This window comes from Lissotriton helveticus, chromosome 8 (assembly GCF_964261635.1).
Source record: "Lissotriton helveticus chromosome 8, aLisHel1.1, whole genome shotgun sequence".
NCBI classification, from domain to species: Eukaryota; Metazoa; Chordata; class Amphibia; order Caudata; family Salamandridae; genus Lissotriton; species Lissotriton helveticus.
In genome coordinates, this window is record NC_136069.1 from 1,628,841,337 (window position 1) to 1,628,866,957 (window position 25,621).

The following is a 25,621-nucleotide window of genomic DNA, read 5'->3' on the forward strand; positions in this document are numbered from 1 at the left end:
AAAGTTTCACTTTAAGTTTAATCTTTCTGGTGGGGAAACCATGTAATGTATTTATATATGCATTTGTCAATTCAACAGTGCAACATTTCAAAACCAATCAAAAAGGGAAACAACAAAATCTGGAAAATGTCCAACGGTCAGATAAAATATAGAAGCTGCTCCAGTATAGCATACATTTACAGCAACAGCTGGCTCAACTTTGTCTTAAGAGTCAAAAACACCAGACTGACTAAGTTGGGGTGAAAGCATTAGTTTGATAATATTTTACTGGGGGACAAGTGATGCATGTACCTCCGAGATGTATCATCAATGTAGCTAGACTAGGCCTGACCTCCAGGGTAACTGAGGGAAACTGTGCATAAAGCATCTCACGCTCTACTTCATGAATTCCCAAAGAACAAGCCAAAATTCCATAAATCAATTCATTGGAAAATGGGTGTTTTGGGAGGATAACAGTGCACAGGACCAAACCCTTGCAAATGGTACGGTCTGTTGCAGGGTGTTCTGCATATGCTGGTAGGTACAATCCCACAAACCATCAAATCAGAGACTCAGAAGATGGATGTAATCCGACCTTTGCACTGCATAAATACACAGATACATTGCTTGGGGTGATTGATCAAGCTCAAGAGCACAGATGGCCGATGCCAATCCGTCTAGCATTTTCAAGCAAAGGCAAACGACCATCAACAAAGTCTCCTCTTACTCAGGACATTCCAGATTGAATTGCGATGCAGAACAGTAGTTCATCAGAAAACGGTCTCATATTCCAAGTCAGAGATACATTTGTCCTTAAAATCCACTGTGCCCTCTTGCTCAAATCCGCCATTTTGCAAATATATTTGGCTCATTTCCTGTATACACATTCTGTCCCCTTGGGTTGAGGTCTTGTGGTTCATTTTCTTAGAAGCTTGCAGACAGAAAATAACTACAGTTTCAAGCAGGGTAGGCGTAGATATTTCGATCCAGTACACATGCCAGAATGCTCAGTTTCACTGCCCACAAGATGTTGTCGTTGTAGTAACGTGCGGGTATTTCTCATCGGGCTGTTATTGAGATGAACATGCTTGCAAGCACAACAGTGTCTGACAAGAGGGCAACACCACATGGAGTTTCTCATTTAGTGCCTTTAAACCATAAGACTGGCCAGTGGCAGTCCCAGAACCAAAAGAGGATTGGCACTTGCTTACAGTTTGCACATATTCACTTGTGTTATCCATCTTCGTGCTGCAGAAAAAATAAATAAAAAAGTAAATTAAACAAAGGCAACAGAGGAAAGTTAAACATTGTGCACTTTTGTTTGGATGTGAAATACAAGACAGCAGTGACAAGAATACGTTGATTTTACTGACCTACTTAGTGGACTAAATCAACAGTTATATATCACTTCATGCACGAATTTTAAAAGGCTCATTTATCATGGTAGAATACCTTTCAGTTAAATCACACGATTTAACAGGTTTTATTTTACACTTGTAATCATTTCTAATGTCTTATATGGTCCCTATAATGAATTCATGCCAACACGCCCAGAACACTAATAAAATAATGAGTGTCTTTACCTGCAGGTATGACCGCTTTTTCACCAAACATCGCTGCCACAAGTTTCCGGGTAACTGGAGGAACGTCAGACATCTATTATACACAGCCTTCAAGATCAGTTTAAGGGTCCAGCATCTCAAAGTGCTTTATTTCTTCTAAGATAGGATTAGATTGTGAAAAGCACAGCAGCTGCTTGATCACAGCGCGTGGTTATTCATACCACCAACAGTTGATGAGGACGTCTAGAATCTGCTGAAAGGATGGTGACTCCAAAAGAACATGTACCACATGGAATCCTAATACTAGCATCAATTAAGGGGCGCTCCCGCTATCACTCACAATTTAAGTGGGCAGAATACAGGCCGACAACACGCGTATATGAAGTGATTGCAGGAATAAGGGCAGCAAATGTACCAACGCAGGGATAAAACTGTTTGAAAGTCACAATTCATTTTTCCGCGGACCATTAGGTCTTAAATACTGTTGGTAGAGCCAGTATGAGAAGGTCCCCAATTCAAAAGACTAGCAGGCAGGGACTACAAACAAATAAAAAAAGAAGCCTTGCTACGTCCGAAGAAAAAAAACCAACAGTTATACACCCACCAGAAATCAAGTTAAAAAATGTATAAAAGTATCTACATAACAGGGACAACTATTTGGCCAGCAATACCAAAATAAATGTACATAGAAGTAAGTGGAGTCCTTAACCAAGGAGCCCTATTGTCCATAAAAGTGAAATGGCAGAGGGGGAACAAAAAGCCAAAAGGAACACACCAAATGTCTTTCACTGACGTTCAAGTGAAGCGATACTCAAACGAATATGAAATGTACCTTCATTTAATCTTCAGCTGCCCAGATAAACGACAATGGAAGGAAGATTAAATATTTTTTTAAGAGGTAATGATCTCACGAGCATTCACCTGCAAAAAAATAACTTAAAAAGGTACATGCCGGGATCTCATCACTCACTTATGACACCACCACGCTGCAGAAAACCAGTTCTTCACAGTAAACGATGGCAGGGCACCAATGTGGCCATGGAGCCAACGGATACAAACAGGGCAACAAAAGTCTTGCCATTTGCTCCAACGGAAGCTTTCTAACAAATTTATGGTATAGTTGTCCATGAAGGTTTGAGAGAAGTCTGGTTCCAGGTCACTAATAAACAAGCCCAAAAGGCGTTTTCTTCTGCTTAGTTTAGTTTCTGTACATTTTGTGGGTTGCATTAAAGAACATATCTGGAAAACAAAGGTCAAAACACCACCATAAGCCAGAGCAATGAGCTTTTTATACCAGCTTGTCAAGTAAAATCAAACTCTACTCCAGTGGAACACAGAGTAGGGGTCACTTTGTAAGCAGTAAAGAGGAGTGTATATCTGAAGGCGAGTGGGCTGCACTGACGTTTGAGGGCTCCCACAAAGAAGCACTCAACAGCCTGGTGATTCATTAGTGAAGTGGAACCATTAGCAAAAAGATAGGACAAAGAGGGGGGTGGGGGAGATATCTTTAAACTGAAGCTGCTATGGTAGAGCATTACTCTCGTGCAGGATTATTTCGCCGCTTCCTCTTACGGGGGGGAGCTGATGTAGCTGGGCTCCCTGCGCCGATTTTTTGATTTTTCCCTTTAGTGGCTGGGGTCGCAGCAGGGGTTTTCACTGCAGTTGGTGATTTTACTGCAGAGACTGGGGTTGAACCAGGGGATTTTACTGCAGTAGCTGCACTGGAGGGTTTTGCTGCAGCAGCCGGTTTTGAACCAGGAGACTTTGCTGCAACAGCTCGGATTGCAGCAGGGGACTTATGTCGGCTCTTTATTAATTCTTCTGTGGAAGGACTGAACAGGTTGACGCCATCAAAGGGTTGATCGGCTAGCAAAGTCTGAAAGGGATACTGAAAGTTTGCAATCCTAAGCCACGCTCTGCGCCGGAGGACAATGCCAGCTGCCATGACTCTGGCGGCCACATCTGCCTGGTCTTTAGCAATCTCAATGCTAACATCTGCCGCAGCCAGGGCCTCGCTTTGCAGCTCAAGAGCTTTGGCCTTCGCATCTTCGGGTAGGCTTTCCACAGCATCCGAAACCTGAGTCCAGAGGTGCTTGTTATAGCGCGCCAATACCAAGGCTATATTGGCTTGCCTAAGGCTCAGGCCTCCGGAGTGGTATGCCCTTTTCCCGATTGAATCCATGACCTTTGATTCACTGTCTGAGAGTGGAAATTCTGCTGCAATGGAAGTTTGCCCCCGGCTTACTGCTTTCACGACATCTGAATCTGCTGGAGGGTGAGAGAAGCAATGGATGGAAGAATCCCTTGGGACTCTGTACTTGCGATCCATTACCTTGTGGACTGGTGTGGCCGATGCAGGCTTTTCCCAGATAGCCTGGCACTGCTTCACAATAGCTTCGTCCAGTGGCAGAAGTACCCTGTCTGTAGGTGCAGTTAAACGTGCTAGCTTCAGTGGTTTTATCGAGTCATAGGGCGCAGCCTTCAAGTCAAGGACCTTGGCTGCATTGGAAACTACCTTATGAAAGAAGCCATGCTCAGTTAACTCTGCTGATTCTGACTGAGACTCTGGGTGTGCAAGGGACCCATTAGAGGCTGAACTGAGTCTACCTTTAATTGACTCGTAAACCGCTTTCACATACCCTGACAAGACCTCAAGACCAAGCTCCTCGTCGCTCTCTGAGGCGGAAGAAAACCCAGACTCCGCCATGTCAAGCACCCGCAGAGCAGACTCTAAAGTCCTCACCAAATGTTACCACAAGAAGGCACTTAGTTGTCTCAGCGGAAGCCTTTCCTTACTGAGGTCAGTGGGAAGTCAAAGTGAAAGCAGGGCTTCAAGTGCTTGGACGTCTTCACAGTAAACCGCTTGCTTGGTTATGGGTCTCGCTGCTCTCAGAAAAAATCCTAGTTAAAAGAAAAAATGCAATAATCAGAATCTACAAGTGATAATCATACATGAAAAAATGAAGCAATTCTTAACAGGAACTTGATGCAGCTCAAGTCGCCAAAAGTAGTCTGCAGCCTTTTAGTTTTATCTGTTCAATTAGGTACTAAAGTGCACACCAGTTAATCATTCAGTCATCTAGTATTGAAATAACTACCGAAATAAAGTGTAGGTAATCAATCACCTGAAGTTCTTTTACTCACAAGAGGTGCCTCGGTGCTGAAGAACGTTTGCACATTGCTGCTCATGTTAGTATCACATCAAAGGCACTGCCCACGTATGGTGCTGTCTGCACCAATAAAAGATACTCCGTGCAATCTTGCAGAGTCCACTCTCACTCTGTAATGCTTATGTACTACAACACTCCGAGAGCTGACAATCACTAAAACTCATGCACCTCACACAACACGCTCACATAGATCACACCGCAACCCCCCTCTTTCGACTAGGCACTCCAAAGGGTGCAAAAGAACCAGAGGCAAATGGCACTGCTCCAAGACCTCAGCAGGAGTATGATGCTCTAAATAAAGACTCCAACCGAATCATCAGAAAGAGATTGAAGCCTCACAAGAACCAACCCAATACCGTCCGTCTGATTACTGCCGGACCATTCTGAAGGCAATATCCATAAAAATACAACTGTTCTTATTTATACTTCACTGCATCCTGCAATCATCCACACAACGCGCTGCAGCCATTAGAGGGGAGCTGTTTTAAGGAAACTATGGGTTTTATTATTTTCTTAATTTTAGTGAACTTAAACCCTCAATATATCTTAGAACTCACTTATTTTGATTTCCCACAAACCTCAAATGCCTTGCAGCTCTAGCCTTCACTAGGCCCTTACCGTCCCTTCTCCAACTCCACCCCCTTCTGTCCCAGGTCACTGTAAGGCCTTTCCAAAGAGTTATACAACTATTCACAAGTGCCTAACGATCCAGTAGATCTGATTTTTTTTTTAAGAAAGCTCTTTAGTCAACATTGTTACAATAAGAGGAAGCAGTCTGATTATAGATGGGTGGTGGGGGTAGCCTTGCGACTATCAATAGGGAGCATCAAAGGTTTTTCCCATCACAGCCTCAAACAATTTACCTTTGCATAACAGCTCATTCTGGTAGAATGTGACCATAAGTGGCTGTCCAGGAAGGACTTTTATATTACATGAACCAACATTTGTTGTTATGGTGGACCTTACACCGCGAAAATGATTGTGTGTACAGCGCATCACTCTACTGGTAGATTTTAGGGATTTCCATTTCCTCAATCTCTGAATGTGGGTAGGAGTGTGTGTGTGGATTGCAAGCAACATGGGCAAGGGGTGGGCGGGATTAGAAGCAGCAAGGGCTAGACAAAAAAGCCCATAGAAGCCCACATAACCTCAAAAGTGGTAATAGAGGGGGTGTGGCCAAGATGGCGACCAGGTAGGACATGTGTCCTGGTCTCTTCAGCCTGACCTCCTCTGCTGACCCCACCAGAGCAGCAGAACTGGTGTAGAGAACTACTGGAGCATCCGGGGCAGGTGATGCAGGGGCTTTTGATGGCGCCGGGGATGTCCCACTGTATCTAGAGACTCAGAACTACCGGCACGCAAAGAACTGGGTGTGGGCTGCGGGGACACTTACACAGAGCAGCCGGGTAAAACAAATTGGTCCTCGTTCAGGGCCACAGAGACGCGATCAGCGGAGGAGACTACACCGAGGGACCGGATTGGAATTGACAGCGGTCGGAGCTATGGCGTCAGCTAGAGTCAAAAAGGGGGCTACAATTAAGGACTTGTTGTCGAAGCCGCCGGGCTCTCATGTAGGGGAACCCCGTGCCAGCTCAAGCCAAGCTGCCTCACCAATGGGGGGGGGGGGGAAGCTGGAGGCCCAGTCACGCAACCTTATTTGGAGTCGTCGTTCTCAGCTCTAAGAGATGACCTCCTCACAGTTAGGAGACCTAGTGTATGAACTGCAAGCGGTTCGAAAAGAAGTCACAGATACAGGCGATAGGGTAGATGCAGTGGAGGGTAGAGCGACGTCCCGAGATGAGGAGATTGAACAATTGCAGCAAGAAATAATCTGTCTGACCAGCAAATTGACTTGCAATCCAATATGGATTACCTGGAAAACCACTCCCGGCAAAATATATTACTGGGGAGCCCCACTGGAAGCAGAGGAAGATGACCTAAAAGCCTACGTGGCAGCCCCGTTTGCTCAGATCCTGGTAGGGACACCGGCGGCAGAGATCCAATTAGATAAGACCCATAGAGTGGGTAGGTGAGGCCCCATGAGTTCATAGCTTTTCCCTAAAAGAGCGAATCCTGAGAGTGGCCCGGATGTCACCGTCCATCACATTTCATGACCAGACCCTTCATTTATATCAAGACGTGGCTGCCACCACTCTCCAGAAGAGGAGGGAGTTTTACGGGATAAAAAAGTGCCCTACTCCTGGGGGCACCCCGTCCGGTTGATCTTTTACTGGCAAGACAAACTATATCAGATTCACTCTTGGGCTGCGGCACGCCAGCTACTACAGATCGAGATGGACTTACAAGGAGAAGAGAAACCGAACTCACAGAAGGGAGCCCAGAAATCGGGAGGATTTCTGTAGATGGCTACAGATACCCACAGGGAAGGGAGTGACTGGCACAGACCAGGCTGCTATAGCCTTGGAGAGGAAGGCCCCAATCGAGAAGCTCCCAGAAGACTTTTTGGCTAATTATCCCACTTGAGACATTGCATTCTGGATGGGGAAGGGGGTTTCGGGACATACCTGAGGTGTCTGTGGAGGACTTTCGCCAAAACCCCTTATGGAGATTACACCACAAAGCGGGGAATAGATCTCTCCTTTCCTTCCCTGACTTCGGGGTTTAGTTGTTTTTGTTGGGGGTACTGTTTATGGGTGCCTACCACGATTTTTTTGCTATTACCTATACAAACAGTCGATGCACCTACAGCATTGCAATGAGGGGGTGGGAGTGGGAGCAGATGGAGACTCCACCTCAGGCAAGCAAAGTCCCAGTAGCCCCCCATGGCCTCACCTATGAATGGTCTGAGGGTATTGACCTCCGATGTCAAGGAATTGAAGAACCCGGTTAAGAGGAGGGCTATCCTGTCCTATCTGGAACACTCACTGGCAGACGTACGTCTTCTTCAAGAAACAAGTCTCCAAACCTGAGATTGGCAGACGTACATCTAGGGCGTTTCACCAGCAGTGTTTCTCTTCCTTACCACACGAGGCAGCATGAGCGTCGCTACTGTTCTCACGATCCATTCGTGGGAAGCTGGGTCCGAAAATAGCAGAAATTAGAGGCAGTCTCCTGGGCTATCACATTTACCTTGACTCCATGGTATTGGGATCCATTTATGCCCCCAGAGGGCCAGGAACAGTTCCTGCCAGGGGCAGTGGCGGATATTATGGCTACCCAGGACCGCTGGGTGGTCATAGGGGGAGATTTGAATATAGCTTTCCACAGTGATCTGGATCGTTCGATACACAGGCATTGGTCGGTTGGTACTTTCAGTCCAGGGATTGGTTGCAGGAGATGGGATTGCGAGACCTATGGAGGGCATCACATTCAGGGACACAGGACTATACCTTTACTCCCTTGCACGTAAATCCTATGCCAGGTTGAATTACTGCTTAGGCTCCTTTGACGTGCATGCGGCTATGCCCTCGATGGAAATAGAACCTCGCTCTCTGTGGGGACCTTACCACCCTGCTGCCTAGACAGACACCCTGCACCTGGCAGTTTCACGAAACTACTTTGCAGACAAGAGGTGACCAAGCAGATCGAGGGAGAAATCAGAGACCACTTATCGGTTAACGACACATCCGACGTGCCATTAGCCATGATTTGGGACGCCATGAAAGCAGTTCTAAGGGGGAAATGTATTGCAGTTGCTGCAGCAGACAAATACACACAAAGGCAACAACAAGTTTAGGAACTCGAGCGCATACACCGCCGAACTGGGGCTCCTAGGGTGTGGCGGCAGCTAGACACGGCTAGAAAACTGGTAGGGTTAGATCTAAACAGTGCTGAATATTCGATTCTATGTCTTAAACATTCCTTTTATGTGTGAGGAAATAAATGTGTCAGGATGCTCGCAAATAAAGGTTGCTCCAGGCCAATGCGGTTGATGCAATGTCACCAGAGGGGACTTTAATTGAGGGGTGCGAAGCAATCACGGTCCGATTTAGGTCCTTTTATAGAGACAGGGCTCGAAAAATCCACTCGACCGCTCACATTTGCGAGGTAAATTTTAGGAGGTCGAGCTATTTTTAGGTCCTACTCGCCCTTTATGGCGAGTAGGAAAACATACTAACTTTTGTCCTCCGTCTTTGAAAACGGAGCAAATGTGACAAGATAAGATTTAAAGTCCTTTTTATTGCTCACAAAGCAAATGAGCAATAAAGAGACTTTTAAATCTTGTTATCTTGTCACATGTGCTCCGCTTTCAGAGACGGAGGTCAAGTAGGTTACAATCAGGTCGAGAATTGTTTTTTAAAGTACTAGACCTGCAGGACTAGTACCATTTTTCAGATTGGTCGAGCCCTGGGGAGCTTTACTGGCTGCAGGATCTCCCCATATGGGGTATTTAGAAGGGGCAAAAGTAGCACGCTTGACAACGGCTCAGGCTGCAGATCTCGAGAAACTGATCCAGATTAAAGTGGTTCTCTCAACGATCTCCACACTGGAGACACACTAGGCACCTGGCCTGGATGGCTTCCCAGCAACTTTTATAAAAACACTGTCACTCTAGCCCTTCTCCTCACCAGGGTTTTTAATTCCATCGTAAATCCGGAGACACTCCCTCCCTCAATGTTGGAGGCTTCGGTTATGGTTCTTCCGAAACCATGCAAGGACAGGCGCCAGTGGGGGTCATATCGTCCCATTTCACTCTTAAATGTTGACGTGAAGTTGGTCACCGGAGTCACAGTCACCGGGTCTGGCACCCCTAATGCCGGGACTGGTCAATACAGATCCATCAGGATTAATTCCTAATAGACAAAGCTTAGGTAATACCAAGAGAATGCTACATCTGATAGAGAAGGCTGCTTGTTTTCAACACAAGACTATGCTTTTTTCCATGAAAAAGCGTTCGATCGTGTCCATTGGCCATACTTAGCCGAGGTGCTACAACACTTTGACATCGGGGACCAGTTTTACTCCTGGGTCCTCAGTCGCTACGCGACAGAGCAACCATTCGGGTAAGTGGCAGAAGCTCGGATATTAAAACTATCTACACCTTGTCCTTCCCTGGCCTACTCTTATACCGGCCGTCAGGGCCGAAATCTACTTTCAGTCAAGATCGAAAGACTTTCATTGACTCATGTCTAGACTCCCCTACCTTTACGAGGCTGGGCTACTTCAACTTTCAACTTTCACCTTGAATGTGAAAATAACGCAGATACTTCTACTCTACTAGATATGTCGAGATTCAGACTGACTCAGATCATCTTCGAGCCCACGCATAAGGCCGGTCATACGATGGACTGTATTTTTTACTAATAACTCCAATATTACAGTGGTCAAAATACTCCTTAACATGGACAGACCATGCATTTCCTTCAAACACTCCGATCTGGAGAGAAACGTGCCATAGTCAAAGAGGGCGCCTCTTGCCAAGTTTAGACCATGGCATAAAATTAACAAAAAGGATCTAGTAGAGACTCGATAAAAATCCTCCCATGCTAGTTCTAGACAATAACAAGGCGGCTGAAAATCTTGATAGCTGGATAGATCAGCAAATGATCAGATGGCCCCAGAAAAAATAAACAAACAGCGGAGAAATAAAACTCTAGCCCCCTGGTACAACTCAGATCTTAAACTTTTATGCTAGACCCGACTATTTACACTACTCGAGACAGCTCCGCGGGACAGGAACCATTCTTAGCTTACGATCGGGTTTCTAGACGGGGATCCGATCAACCATTGCAGATATGCCCATCGGAATGTCTGGCCGGTCAGTTGCGGGAAGGTAAAACACTGCAGGACTCCCTGGGTCAGAGAAATAGCGGAGACCGGTCCGGCGTCCAGAGCCCACAGCGCTGTAAGATGGCGGCGGCCGGAGTCGTGGCATCCTGTTGCGCTCCGGTGCTGCCTTAAAGCTTAAGACCCGGCTGCTCGGGCGCTTCGACGCTGAAGTATATCGCACACTTGCGGGTGCGGAGAGGCGGTGCTGCCGGCGGGGACGATATCAGAGTGGGCGGACTGCCCTGGAGGTACGGCCGGCGAGACGTTCTGAAAATGGCGGCACCATAGGAGAGAGTAGAGTCGGGGCGCGCTGGGGCAGACGGCAGCGGACTGCGATGTTCAGCCCAGCGGGGATTTGGAACTGCTGTAAGTAGCGGATCGGACTTCCTGGAGGCTGCGACTGCACTGAGCGGTGGAAGAAAACAGATGCTAATGTGGGCTGGCTCCGGGTGAACACTATGGCAGAGGCACATCCACGCACGTATATATGGCGTGTAGACGCGGCATCTGAAAGAGCTCTTGCTGCTTAAGGAATGGGGAAAGTGGTGTGGAGTTCATTGTGAGCAGCAGGATAATGGTCCCCTTCATCAAAATGGCGGCTCTGGCGCAAATGGGGGACAGGAGATAGTTCCATCGTGGGTCATGCATGCCAGTGATGATGATCGCCCTTAATATGCCCAGCCATTTGATATAAACACACTGGAATTTGTGGAAACCTTGCCTGCTAGTGAAGAGTTCTATTTTTATACTCCTTTCCAAAATCGCTGCTGTTGGATCTGACGGCACTGATGATCGCGCTGCATGGTGCTCTGGAGGCTGTGTCCAGACTCTATAGCACGCGCCACTACCCATATGTATGATCCATGGTATGACACCGCGAGTGGTTCACGAGTGCAGACTGGAGCTCTACTGCAGGACTTGGGGCATACGAATTGAGGGGCCACCTGCATACTTTTGTATGATGCCCGATGGAGCTACCTCGTTAGCTATGGGGGAGATTGACTTTGGGCTCCCTCCTTTGACTATCACCTACCCAGCCGGACTTCGGACTAACACACCTGCGTCTCTCCTGACCTTACCGCTCCCACCAACCCCCCCTCCGCTCCTACTCTTTCCAGCTTCTGTCCTCTGCCCTCGCATGCCCCTGCCCTTTGTCCCCACCCTGTTTTTCTGTGAACCTCTTCCCTCGCCACTTGAGACTGAACTATTTTGTATGATGCCCGATGGAGCTACCTGGTTTTAGCTATAGGGGAGATGGGCCGTGAATTCCCTCCTTGGTCGTCACCTACCCAGTCGGTCTTTAGGCAGACTTCTTTTCGTCTCTCCTTATTGCCTCTTCCCTAGCTCCTATCCTCTCTCCCCTGAATCTCTCCCCTTGTCTGCCCTGGGATCACAGCTTACTGGACTTTGGACGTTGCCTTGACTCGTCTACCGGTTTGTGCCCCCATCACTCTTCCCATGCTGTGTCTCACCCTCCCCTTTCCCGCCCGCATTATGTCTACTTCCCGTGCTCCAACCCCCCCTCCCCTGAATCTCTCACCTTGCCTGCTTTTCCCCTTTCGTATTTGTGCTTATTGTTTATCTTAACCTTACATGTAACTATGTTGCCATACTCTAAGAACTGTGTAACCTTTGTAATGATGTAACCTGTAACTATGATCGGATGCTCATGTAAAGCGCTCCGATACCTCCGGGTCTAGCCAGCGCTAAATAAAACTTTAAAATAAATAAAAAATAAAATAAACTTATAAAATCTAAATGTAGGCGCATTGAGCGTGCGCGGAGGGTAAACTTGCCTATAAAATAGCCCTAGATGAATACAAGGGTGCCATTAAAGGCACTAAAATGAACTATTTTACAAGCAAAATCAAGGAGGCTAAAAACTCTTCTAGAGAGCTTTTTAAGACAGTCACCGCTCAGTCCAAATTGCAGCGGGTGAATCAATTTGCACCAGATCAAGCTTTCTGTAATAAAGTGGGCAATTTATTTCAGCGCAAAGTTCAATTGGTCTACGATGAACTTGCAGGGAGTGCCCCTATCACCGCCGATACGACACCAACAGAGGACTCTATCCCTGAAACTTCCTTGCCAATTGGCCCGTTCCTCACCTCTAACCACGTATAAAGTAAATGATCTGCTATTATCCACTAAATCAGGATCCACGACAGGCCCCTGTTCTCCGCTATATTACACCTGGCCTAGGATAAGATTACTACCCAATAGGCTCAACTTCTGAATAATATGATCAGGTTAGGGACTTTCCGGGATTCCTGGAAGAGAGAGAGCCTGCATTAGACCCATTCTAAACAAACCAACCCTAGATCCCACCAAAGTGAAAAACAACTGGCCTATATCCTGCCTACCACTCTGCCAACATTTTAGAACAAGCATTGGAAATGCAATAGGTCTCGCAATAGAATAGTTAGACATTTTTCTTTTTGCAAATGGAAGAGTGGCGTTGCGTGGATGAGTGGCGTTGCGTGGGTGAGTGGCGTTGCGAGTGTGAGTGGCGTTGCGAGTGTGAGTGGCGTTGCGAGTGTGAGTGGCGTTGCGAGTGTGAGTGGCGTTGCGAGTGTGAGTGGCGTTGCGAGTGTGAGTGGCGTTGCGAGTGTGAGTGGCGTTGCGAGTGTGAGTGGCGTTGCGAGTGTGAGTGGCGTTGCGAGTGTGAGTGGCGTTGCGAGTGTGAGTGGCGTTGCGAGTGTGAGTGGCGTTGCGAGTGTGAGTGGCGTTGCGAGTGTGAGTGGCGTTGCGAGTGTGAGTGGCGTTGCGAGTGTGAGTGGCGTTGCGAGTGTGAGTGGCGTTGCGAGTGTGAGTGGCGTTGCGAGTGGCGTTGCGAGTGTGAGTGGCGTTGCGAGTGTGAGTGGCGTTGCGAGTGTGAGTGGCGTTGCGAGTGTGAGTGGCGTTGCGAGTGTGAGTGGCGTTGCGAGTGTGAGTGGCGTTGCGAGTGTGAGTGGCGTTGCGAGTGTGAGTGGCGTTGCGAGTGTGAGTGGCGTTGCGAGTGTGAGTGGCGTTGCGAGTGTGAGTGGCGTTGCGAGTGTGAGTGGCGTTGCGAGTGTGAGTGGCGTTGCGAGTGTGAGTGGCGTTGCGAGTGTGAGTGGCGTTGCGAGTGTGAGTGGCGTTGCGAGTGTGAGTGGCGTTGCGAGTGTGAGTGGCGTTGCGAGTGTGAGTGGCGTTGCGAGTGGCGTTGCGAGTGTGAGTGGCGTTGCGTGTGTGAGTGGCGTTGCGTGTGTGAGTGGCGTTGCGTGTGTGAGTGGCGTTGCGTGTGTGAGTGGCGTTGCGTGTGTGAGTGGCGTTGCGTGTGTGAGTGGCGTTGCGTGTGTGAGTGGCGTTGCGTGTGTGAGTGGCGTTGCGTGTGTGAAGGATTGGTAGTGCGGGCACTGCTGCTTGTGGTATCTGCGAGATTTGTGTAAGTAAATGGAGAGGGGGAGAGAGTTGGAAGAGAGAGTGAAAGAGGCAGAAACGTTGAGAGGAAAAGAAAGTGCGAATCTGTAAGCTGAGAGATGTGGCATAACAGAAGGATTGGTAGTGCGGGCACTGCTGCTTGGGGTATCTGCGAGATTTGTGTAAGTAAATGGAGAGGGGGGAGAGAGTTGGAAGAGAGAGTGAAAGAGGCATAAACGTGGAGAGTAAAAGAAAGGGCGAAGGAATCTGTAAGCTGAGAGATGTGGCATAACAGAAGGATTGGTAGTGCGGGCACTGCTGCTTGGGGTATCTGCGAGATTTGTGTAAGTAAATGGAGAGGGGGGAGAGAGTTGGAAGAGAGAGTGAAAGAGGCAGAAACGTGGAGAGTAAAAGAAAGAGCAAAGGAATATGTAAGCTGAGAGATGTGGCATAACAGAAGGCTTGGTAGTGCGGGCACTGCTGCTTGTGGTATCTGCGAGATTTGTGTAAGTAAATGGAGAGGGGGGAGAGAGTTGTAAGAGAGAGTGAAAGAGGCAGAATCGTTGAGAGGAAAAGAAAGTGCAAATCTGTAAGCTGAGAGATGTGGCATAACAGAAGGATTGGTAGTGCGGGCACTGCTGCTTGGGGTATCTGCGAGATTTGTGTAAGTAAATGGAGAGGGGGGAGAGAGTTGGAAGAGAGAGTGAAAGAGGCAGAAACGTGGAGAGTAAAAGAAAGAGCGAAGGAATATGTAAGCTGAGAGATGTGGCATAACAGAAGGATTGGTAGTGCGGGCACTGCTGCTTGGGCTATCTGCGAGATTTGTGTAAGTAAATGGAGAGGGGGGAGAGAGTTGGAAGAGAGAGTGAAAGAGGCAGAAACGTGGAGAGTAAAAGAAAGAGCGAAGGAATATGTAAGCTGAGAGATGTGGCATAACAGAAGGATTGGTAGTGCGGGCACTGCTGCTTGGGGTATCTGCGAGATTTGTGTAAGTAAATGGAGAGGGGTGAGAGAGTTGGAAGAGAGAGTGAAAGAGGCAGAAACGTGGAGAGTAAAAGAAAGAGCGAAGGAATATGTAAGCTGAGAGATGTGGCATAACAGAAGGATTGGTAGTGCGGGCACTGCTGCTTGGGGTATCTGCGAGATTTGTGTAAGTAAATGGAGAGGGGTGAGAGAGTTGGAAGAGAGAGTGAAAGAGGCAGAAACGTGGAGAGTAAAAGAAAGAGCGAAGGAATCTGTAAGCTAAGAGAGGTCACAAGTCCCAGGATAGAAATAAAAAACCTGGACTGGCGTACCACATCACTTATGGGTTTGGGGCACTTGGAGGGGCTGCAGGCGGAAATCAGTAACTCCACGTATGGTTCCTGCATAATTCCTTTTAACCCCAGAGTTACAACCAGAGATTCCTTACCTAACAAAATGGTGAAAGCTTACGTAGACTAGTGCGTTTATCAGCATAATGGCGAGAAAGAGTACTTTGAAATTGAATTATTTGTGAAGCAATTTAATATAAACTGGAAAAATGTTTTTTTATCAATAAAGTCTGTGCTTGTAGAGCGTGCGTGCAGAAGGTTCTTAAAGCTGCAGTGAGGCCTCTTCATTATTTGCTACATTGTGAGGTTAAACAATGCACTCAGTGCAGAACCGTGCCCGAGTGAGCTAAGGGTTAACATTAGCTGTGTGTGAATGACGAGAGAAATGGAATGGAGCCTCGGAGTGCACAAAGTGTAATGAATGAAGATCAGGAGACGGAGGGCATTGCTGTGGGGAGGGGGTGTAGGAGAAATGCACAAGGCGGGCAGGGGAGGGGGCGGAGCGGGGAGAGCGGCATGACCACAGAAGAATAGTTTGGTGATTTGCCCACAACATTATGCAGTAAGAACGTTACTTCACCGAGCTATCTTGCAGTATTCGGTCGTTAAGTGTATCTCATCTAGCACGGTGGGTTAGATTTTGTAGCGATTTCCATGTATTCTGCAAAGTATTGTACAATACTTGAAGTGTCAGTGCACAAAGTGTAATGAGTGAAGATCAGGAGACGGAGGGCCTTGCTGTGGGGAGGGGGTGTAGGAGAAATGCACAAGGCGGGCAGGGGAGGGGGCGGAGCGGTGAGAGCGGCATGTGGGTGTTAAGAAGCCGGGCCTTTGAAGTGAAGCTAAGCTTCACTTCAAAAGCTGTCGGAGGAATGCGGGAGAGAGGAACAGATGGCGATTGCGGCTGTGCATGCGCTTTTAAGCTCCATGCACATGCGCATTGAGCTTAAAAGTCACGGGCACTGCAAGGAATCGCCACGATTCCTTGCTTCTCAGTTAAAAGTTGTTTAAGCCGCAATAGGCTCGCAAGCTCGATGCGCATGCGCATCGACAGGCGAGACCTAAAAATCAATCATTAAAGAGCTAACCTGCAATCTCGACTCCAATGACCTTTTATACCCCACACAATATAGCTTCCGACCACGTCACTCAATTGAGTCAGCTTTAATTATGCAGGAGATTCACAGACAGCTGAACGGAGGTGGAAGAGTTGTCCTCATCCTACTTGACCTATCAGCGACGTTTGATACTGATAACCATTGGGTATTAAGGCAGCGCTGAAAGCAATTGGAATTAAAGAGACAGCCCTAACCCTACTCTCCTTGTTCCTTATTTCTAGGGAACAGAGGGTGTGCTTGGACAATTTTAATTCTCAAAGGTTCTCCCTCCCCTGCGGAGTTCCCAAAGGCTCAGAACTGTCGCCGACCTTGTTTAACATCTATGTCACACCTCTGGCCAAGCGAACCAAAGCGCATGGTTTTTCGTTGGTACCTTATGCCGACGACACTCAGAATGTTACCTCTATTTCTTCAAGTGTAGAATCTGTGGCTGGGAAATGAAACAACTGTCTGAAGCACATCATGGGGTGGATGCATCATAACTACCTCAAAGGAGGTCATGGAGTTTGGAAAAGGGCCACCCTTCTGGAACCAATTATGGTGGCCAGTAGAAGCTGGTCGCTGCCCAGACCCCTCAGTAAAAGCCTGGAACGTAAGTTTCATGTTTGATGACCAACTAAACTTTGCTGGACAGAACTATAGACATCTTCTTGCTTTTTTCTGCTAAAAACCCTGCGCAAAATTCTGCCTTTTATTCCTCAAGATATCCGTTGTAGTTGCACTAATTCTCAAGAATAGACTACTGCAATGTGTTTTTCCTGGGCATTGACAAGCACCAACTTGCAAAGCTTCAATCTCTACAAAATGTAGCAGCACGATTGCTGCTCAACATTCCAAATACTACCCTATTTCCAGCAGCATTAGGGAGCTTCATTGACTTCCGGTCAAGCAGTGCGCCAAATTCAAGGATCTATGCCTGGTGCATAAAGCTCTGTAAGGCGGTGGGTCGTCTGACATGCAGAAACTCTTCCTGCACTCCCCACTGCAGAATCCTAGGTCTGCCAATAAAGGGTTAGTCCAGGCCCCTAAAACCCAAAAGGCCAGCTGAGGGTGGGGGATGACCGGGCAGAAGCCTTTCCTATCGAGCTGCTAAGCTTTGGAACGAATTACCTGTCACCACTAGGCTACAACCTACTGGACCCCTGTTTAAGATAATGCTTAAGAACTGGCTATTCCCCTTATAGGATATGTAGCTTTGACACCCGGATCATTACACGTTACTTGCTACTCTCAGCACCAGGAAGCCTCTGCATTTGTGCACTCTAAGTCTCTACTTACTTATAGCTTTTGAAGGGGCATGCAAGGGTGCCTGCTCTCCCGTTTGCGTTCTATATGGAGCCTTTCGCACAGAGGGTTTGGGACGACCGTGGGATCACGAGTATGCTATTTGGGGGAGAACATCTTATTACGCTATATGCCGGCCACCTGAGGAGGGTGGTTTGGGCATTCCCATGTATTACACGCTACTTGCAAGCTGCACAGCTTAGGTACGTAGTTGAATGGTCTAGGCCAGAGTCCCAGAAAGAGTGGCTATACATGTACAGGGCGCTGAAGGGACGGCACAATGGAAGGTCCCCTTTTTGGCTCATGCCCATTGTCCAGCAAGCCTCTAATAATAATAATAATAATCTTTATTCGGTTTTTAGCAGTGCAAAACCATAAAAGTTAACATACAAATTTCATGAGTATTTCTATAAAAACAGTTATTACACGCATTTGTTAAAACATATGACCAAGTTCTGCACAACATTAAGTACGTAATAAAACAGTGGTAACCCTCTGAGTTTCTTATTCTGTTTCAAAGGTTATTCCTATGACTCATAATACACTTCAAGAAGTGGAGTACGTGGTAGCAAATACGTTCAGAATCCAGCATCTGTAATGCTAACATAGCTGGACGACACTGTCTATAACCCCAGCTTTTTAATAAAGGGATTATCCAGATTTTTCTGTGTGGGTGAAAAAAATTTACAAAATAAGATTGTGTGAATAGTTGACTGTTGGGACAAATCGTCACAGGGGCAAGGGGTCAAGTTTAAGTTCCAATTGTTTTTTTCGGGAAAAGTCACTAATCTATAAAACATATTCAATCTGAACCTAGTTAGTAGCATCTTATCATATGTTGTCATTTCTAAGATCAAATAGAGCTGGATTTTCGGGGCCGACTATCACATTCGCATGAGTCACAGATTTTTTTGTCGACAGCAAGGTCAGTCTCAAAGACTCTAGATGACTCAGCGCAATTTGTTTCAGATCTTTTTTAGATATTTCATTTAATTTTTCTGGGGTGAAATAATACTTTTGTAGACCCAGATCAAAAAAGAAATGTCTGATATAGGAGAGCCATGCTATTTTATGTACATGTTCCAATTCCATGGATTCCTGTAAAATATTTTTGGTCAGCAGGTTTTTGTCCGACAGCCAAACACGCCTCCAGAGTAGTAGTGGCTGGATCTTAATTAGGTCTTCAATATACGATATTCCCAGTTCCATATGCGAGGCGTAGATGGAAGAACCTTTTGGCGTGGACAGAAGAAATCTCATGAAGATATTTTCTTCCTTTTGCAATGACCCAATGGCAGTGTGTCCCCAAATCCCTGCCCCATACAGGGCGATGGCTTGACATTTTGCAGCATAGATCTGCAACAGTTCTACTGATGGCCTTTTTCCAAGTCTTTTTGAGAAGTTCATCAGTGCTAGGATTGCTCGTTTGAATAAGTGTCTCCTAGCCTCAACAGCAGCCTTCCAATTTAGTCTATCATCTATCATGATGCCCAAATAGGGGTACTGTGAGGTCTTTTCAATTTTTTGGTTTTTTAAATAGATGGACTTTGTGGCTTTTCGCGGACCCCCCCGCTACCATGACAAATGTTTTTTTTACGTTTATATGCAAATCCAGAGCACCCATAAAGTCAGCATACTTGGATAAGGATTTCTGAAGCTTGTTAGGAGTACGTGCTAAAATAACTGCGTCATCCGCGTAGAGCAGTGCGGGGATCAGGCGATGTTTCAGTCTGGGCTAGTCCTGCCCCCCCCCTCAACATGGTCTCCTCCAGACCGTTGGTATACAGGGAGAAGAGGAAGGGGGCTAGGACGCATCCTCGCCTTACTCTTCGCTCTACCCTAAACGGTGCAGTTAATTCCCCTTTTGTTCCAAATCTCACTCTTGCAGAAGCATCGCCATATAGCTCCCTTAGAAAATCCAGGAGGGGAGGATCAACCCCAAGTGTACCCAACAGAGACCAGAGCTTCGCGTGCGACACGCAGTCGAATGCGGAGGACAAATCCACATAGACCATGTAGATTGTCCCTGGCTTTGCATGAATGTATTTTGAAACTAGCATGCTTCGGTTAAGGGCCTGTTCCACTGTTCCAAAGCCTTCCCTAAATCCAAACTGGAGATCCGAAAGGATGTTTTTATCTTTTGCCCATTGCTGAAGTTTTTCCAGGACAACTCTGCCGACTACTTTGCCCAGAGAATCAAGCAGCGAAATGGGTCGATAGCATTTTGTATCTTGGTGGTCCCCCTTTTTAAAGATAGGGACCATAATGGAGTGTGACCATGACTCCAGAAGTCCAAGTTTCGCTGTTGCTGAGCAGACTCTTGTGAGTATTGGAGTCCAAAGGTCAGGAAGGTGCTTAAATAAGTCCACTGGGACCCCGTCTGGGCCGGGTGCTTTGCCGCTCTTGCTCATCATTAGTGCCAGTTCTACGTCTCGTAGTTCAAAATCTATCAATATTGGAAATGCTACCGGGGGAGGATTCGGATGACATTCTTCTATTGGGGATGTTAGTTCAAAAATTCTTGTGAAATGGTTCACCCAGGTTTCCTCATCGATAGCGACGTCGATCTGCGGAATGTTAACTATTCGCCAAAAAGACTGGCTATCTTTCGTGAGCGCGCTTTTATGCAGAGCTTTCCACAAGGACAGCTTCAACTCTTTTTTCCTTGTCTTTCTGGCGTTATTATACTCTCGCCGAAGGTGTTGGATCTCTAGGTGGTCTCTACTTGATTTTCCAAGTGCCTTTCTTAAATTAGTCTGCGCCTTGGTACAAACATGATTAAACCAACCTGCGGAATTGGATTTGTTTTGTTTGACTACTCTGGTCAACAATGTTTTTACTTGCTCTAAAATCATCTTAAAATTTTCCAGGATTGATTTGGCATCTGCTTGAGGGTCCAGGCATATCATTATACTACTATATGCGTTCTTAATTAGTGTATTGGTGAGCTTATTAGGATCCACTTTTTCCCACTTTATCGTGTATCCATTCATTTTTCCCAATTCAATCCTATTTTGTGACAGGGTATTTGCTATTGTTGTGGTAAGAGATCTTAAATGACTCAGCTGTAGGTTCAACCTTAAAGCAGAATGGTCGCTTAAGACGTTTTCCACAATATTAAAATTCCTACTTAGATCTTTTAGCCCTTCTGTAGTGATTATATAGTCAACTATGGTCTTGTGCCCCCTTCCTCGATAGGTAGGTTCTAGTTGGTTCTCTAGTGGTAAGATTGGGTTTATTATTAGCAGCTCCAGATCTAAGAGGATCTTGTTCATAGCCAACCCCGTTCGTGAATGGTGGAAGTGCACGAGAGAATTCTCGTCATCGTCCACCACTCCACAGGTCTGATTTTTCATCAACGGGCAGGGGTGTAAATTGAAGTCTCCGCCCCATATTGTGTGGAGATTGCCCTTTCTCTCGTGAAGGTGTCTTTGGTGAATGATTTTTTCTTGAATTATGGAGAGGGTGTTTAAGAAAATGTCATCCTCTAAATTATTATATATGGTTTTTCCCTATAATTAATGTGAGCATTTGAAAGTTTGGGAGAAGATCCATCTGTAATACCTTCAGGTCGGTTATAGTGTTGGCTATATAGGTTGCCAGCCCCCCTCTAGGTCTTCCTGAGCTGCTTGGAAGAGCGGGGGAAAAGTATGTCCTATATCCTACAAGATGTAGGGGCGTCGTGGCCCATGTCTCCTGTAGGCATATGATTTTACTATCCTCCAGGAATCGGACAGCAGAACCATCCTCTATTTTTGTTCGGAGGCCGGCAATATTCCAGAATATCACGAGAGCAGTGAAATTTCCTTCTCTGAGTCGGCCGTTTTAGATTCTATAGGGTCTGGGGGAACTTCGACTAAGACCGAGCTGGTCTGTAAGGGGTTCGGAGTTTCAACTCGTGGTCAATCGACCATTTCCAGGCTGCTAAACCGATTCATGGTCGGAATGCCTGGCCAGTTTTGCCAATGTGGGATCTCTCTATGCATGGGTCTATATGATCGGTAGGGCGGTCTATCCCACTGTTCCCAGTTTCTGCCTCTATTCTTTGGGCCTACCGTCTGCCACGGGGCCTCTTGCTGTTGATAATTCTGATTTACTGACCACCAAGAATTGTCAGGGTCACTATATCGCTGAGATGATGTAGTCCCAGCGAAGTCTAGTTCCCAAGGTTGTGGGACTGCTTTTCGCCAGATGTTATCAATTTCTTTAGAATAGTTGTTATTGTATCTTTTTGGATAGAAAAAAGAGAGGGATCTTGTAGTGATCCCTCCGGTAGCCTTATTATGGTCCCAGGAACAGATATACTCGGCTATGCTAGGGTCCTCGAAGGTGATCACTATACAATCTCCCTGGATAGTTTTTTTCCTATATCCCACCCAGGAGGTCCTACGGACTGATGTTATCCTGCTTGGCCAGGTTGGCGGAACAGGTCGATTTGTGTTCAGCCAGTACTGGACTTTGTTTTTCAGCGACCAGTTGGGTTCCGTCCCCTCTCCCGTTAGTTCTGGAACCCCCGTCATTACTACCACATATGGACAAGCCTCAGGTGGCATATTTAGAGGGATACTGTTATCAATGGGCCCTCTCGTGCTCCCTTTGTTGTTTAGGAGATTTGCTTTTTTAGTAGCAGGAGTTTTAGGGGCCGGTGTGTTTGTGGTTGGCGTGTTTGCATTAGATGTATTTAATGCAGTATCGGTCGGCGGGGGAATTGTGAGGACTTTAAGCGTAGGTTTCTGTACAGGGGTAGCTTTTGATACTGTAGGGGCTTTTGTTGCAAGTGATTTTACTGTGGGTTGCTGGTTGGGGGACGGGCGTGCTTGAGTTGTAGCTTTCTTTTGTGAGGGCAGTGTGGCCAAGATGTTTATGCCTGTTTTAGGAGGTCCTTGTGTGGATATTGCCTTAGGACAGCTAACAAGCTTTGTCAATTGGGACTCGATGTTGAGCAGTCTGGATTCTATTGGGCGAATATAGGAATCTAGAAGGGAAGCCATCTCCTTTATTAGCCTTGATGCTTCTCTTTCCTTGCCCGTTATTAGTGGCGGGGGTGATTCTATGCTGGTAGCATCTTGAATGTTCTGTGGCGGATGAATCATTATCAGTTTATTGGCTGGGTCAGCGATTAAACCTGCCGGATTTGTGGAGTCAATTAAATCTATATGATCGACTACTTTGGTGTTTGTCGTATTGTCTGCCTTTTCTCTATCCTTTTTGGCTCCCTCCCTCCTCCCTCTAGCTTGCCTTACTTCTTCCGGGGTGTGGTCGGGAAAAATTTCAGGTGTTTTTTCTAACTCATTTTCTGAGAATGTTACAGAGAGTTGAGAGGTCTACGTTATTTGGGAGGCTAAGTCTGTTTGTACCTGCTGAAGATTGGGTTGGGGCTGACTGTAATTCTGGGGTTCTTGCAGTTGCTAGTAGTCCCATTGAGGATCGCCTTGCGATTGCGAGTTCAGTTGATACTCTACCCTCAATCAGGCTGATGCTTTGATCAATGAATGTGTTTGCTTTAGAAATAAAGTCATCCATTGGTCCTAGCAAAATTTCACCTACCCCGGTTTTTTAGAGTTTCTTATTCTTACTTCCCCTTGTATTCATTTTCTATAGATGGTGTGCGTTACGTCCTTAGTTGGTAATGATGAATCGGCACTAACTTCACAAGGGTGGTAGGGGCCTGGCAAAAGAGTTCCAAGATGTGGTGCTTGGAGCCGGGGCCTGGACCGGACTCTCACGGCCTCAAACGGCCCGGTCTTTGCCCCGGGCTGCGACCCGCGCGCGTCCCGCGTCGCGGGTGAAGTGATGTTGTTTATGTGATTATCGGTGGTGGGCGTGTCTGTGGGCGTGGCCGCCGGGGGAAGAGGGAACCAGCTGAGCAACGTGGAGATTGCTGGTCCTCGCAGTCCCCCGGCTTGCTGATGTTGATTTGCCCAAGCCTCTACCCTCGGGTCTCTAGCTGGGAGCGCTAGACTAGCTCTGCCGATTGCAGAGCTCGCTCACACCAGCGAGTCCTCGTCAGGGGAGGCAACAGTCAGCACGGCAGATGTCTTTATTGCACGGACCTTCACAGCGTCCTGGACACAACAGGCAGCAGAGTTCAATCAGGCAAGTGAGTGGCACCCCTCTACTTATCAGCAGTCACACCGTGAAGGTGTGGGTGAAGGTGTGGGTCACAGTGGCGACATGTGAAGCTTATCGTTCCCGTCCCCCCTCACCCCAGTGATGGAGAATTGATATTTCGCTCTGGGGGTGGATAAAGTCTTGTTAAGTGCACAGTGGAAGTCTGGCTGCAGGTCAATTGGTCATTTCTTTGGAAGGAAGAGGGTCCCATATCATTTGAGGCACTGAAGATTGAATATGCATTATCAGAAGGAGAACGATTTAGATACACCCAGATACGACACTATCTGATGCAGCTGTTAGTGAGGGAGGCTGCGCCGCGTCATCTAACCACATTTGAGAAATGTTTCATCCGGAGGGACCGGACTAAAACCCCCTGGTCGACTAACTACAGTGGGGACGGGAATTGGGGCGGAAAATATCTCAGGCGGCATGGCGAGACATTACCACCGGGCGTGGTATACTGCCACTAATCCATCTAGCGCAGAAAAGGCGATGAAGATAACTAACCCCAGTCAGGCTGCAAGAAGGGAATCCTGAGCGGAAGGATTGATGTTGGAGGAGATTTGGAAGTCGGGAACCCTGGTTCGGATCTTGTGGGAGTGCTCCAAATTAACCCAGTTCTGGGAGGAAATCCTATCAGATACTAGATACAAATTTTGACACTCAGATATCAAGGTTCCCCTCATATGCGATACTGGGCATTCCTAACTCACTAACATCCGGTTAAATCCAAAAGCGGCAAACATAGCACTGGCATTAGGGGCAGCACATTAATCGATTCTACCTCTATGGGGAACCGAGAAGTTCCCATTACGCAGACACTGGTTGCACCGCATCAGGCATATACTAGGAATGGAGAGGCTTTCGACGACACTCCGACAACAGTGGAACACATTCAGGGAGTCCTGGCGTCCGTTAATTGCTCTGCTTTCCCAGGAAATTACGGAACGGACTTGCCCTAGATGCTTAAAATTGCTGCACCTGACCGAGTCGACGGAGTGATTGTGTTGGGATCCCCACTCACGAATGAAGCCTTGTTTTGTACTAAAACCAAGATATCCGTTGGATATGGGGGTGGGGGGGCTAAGAGTTCATTTAAAAGTTGCAGCAATGTGAGCTGAGGCTGAATGTTGATGCCAAGCTGACAGAATGCTTTGGGTGCTTATTATGGAGGCAACAATAAAACAAATGTAACCATGAAAGTGGTAATAGACAAAAGGGTGAAGTCCTATATCCGCCAAACTCCAAAATCACACCATACAAAACATTGTTTGTAACGTCTTCCGTTCAAATATGGCCATCCGAAGAGCGAAGGCCCGCATCATTCAAGTTAAATCGAAATAAAAAGGTAAAATAAGGCAACGCCATCCAAGTTTGCATTATGTAACACAAAGGACTCGCTCAGCTCTCACTATCCAGCACGGTTGGATTCTACTTCACCCTTGAGAACTGCAAATGCAGACACTTCACAAGCGGCTTGAAAAGTAGACACCCACGGCAGCAACGTGAACGTGCCGTGAGCTCAGCCGGTGCAAGGACAACGGGGAGGGAGGAAAGGCCAGGCCCGGGAAGGAGTCCACGACCATAGAGAGGAGCGCGGTCACTGCAAGAAAGAGCCCGAGGCCCACGAGTGAATACCTCACCCAGACCCCGGGAGGGGTCTACAGAGGACCCCTTCCGGTATCCTCTCGAGGATGAGAGGCCCACACACACCGACCGCTGGGAAGCACGCACATTATGAAGGAGGCTACGGGGAAAACCTCAGACATAGGAAGTGAGCTAAGTTGTAAACTGAAATACCGCCGCCCCAGACCCCGCATGCTGCCCCCCGCGCGCTCACCTCACACTCGGTACCACGTGCACCGCGGATACTTTCAGCTCCACCGGGCCCGAGACTCAGATCAGACCGGAAGAACGCGCCTTCAGAGACCGGAAGTACAACGAGAACACTTTAACCGACATCAAAGAAG

The 25,621-nt window shown here is 47.2% G+C and overlaps 1 protein-coding gene across 1 annotated transcript; it reads right to left on the minus strand.

The window, feature by feature from the left end:
- On the minus strand, positions 1-25,617 carry LOC144773577 (uncharacterized). The gene is made up of 3 exons (XM_078658696.1): positions 25,492-25,617; positions 1,563-4,442; positions 1-1,227 (listed from the first exon to the last, which is right to left on the minus strand). The coding sequence occupies exon 2, from the start codon at positions 4,246-4,248 to the stop codon at positions 3,076-3,078; it is 1,173 nt and encodes a 390-aa protein (XP_078514822.1). The 5' UTR covers positions 4,249-4,442; positions 25,492-25,617; the 3' UTR covers positions 1-1,227; positions 1,563-3,075.
- Between the last annotated feature and the right edge of the window lie 4 nt (positions 25,618-25,621).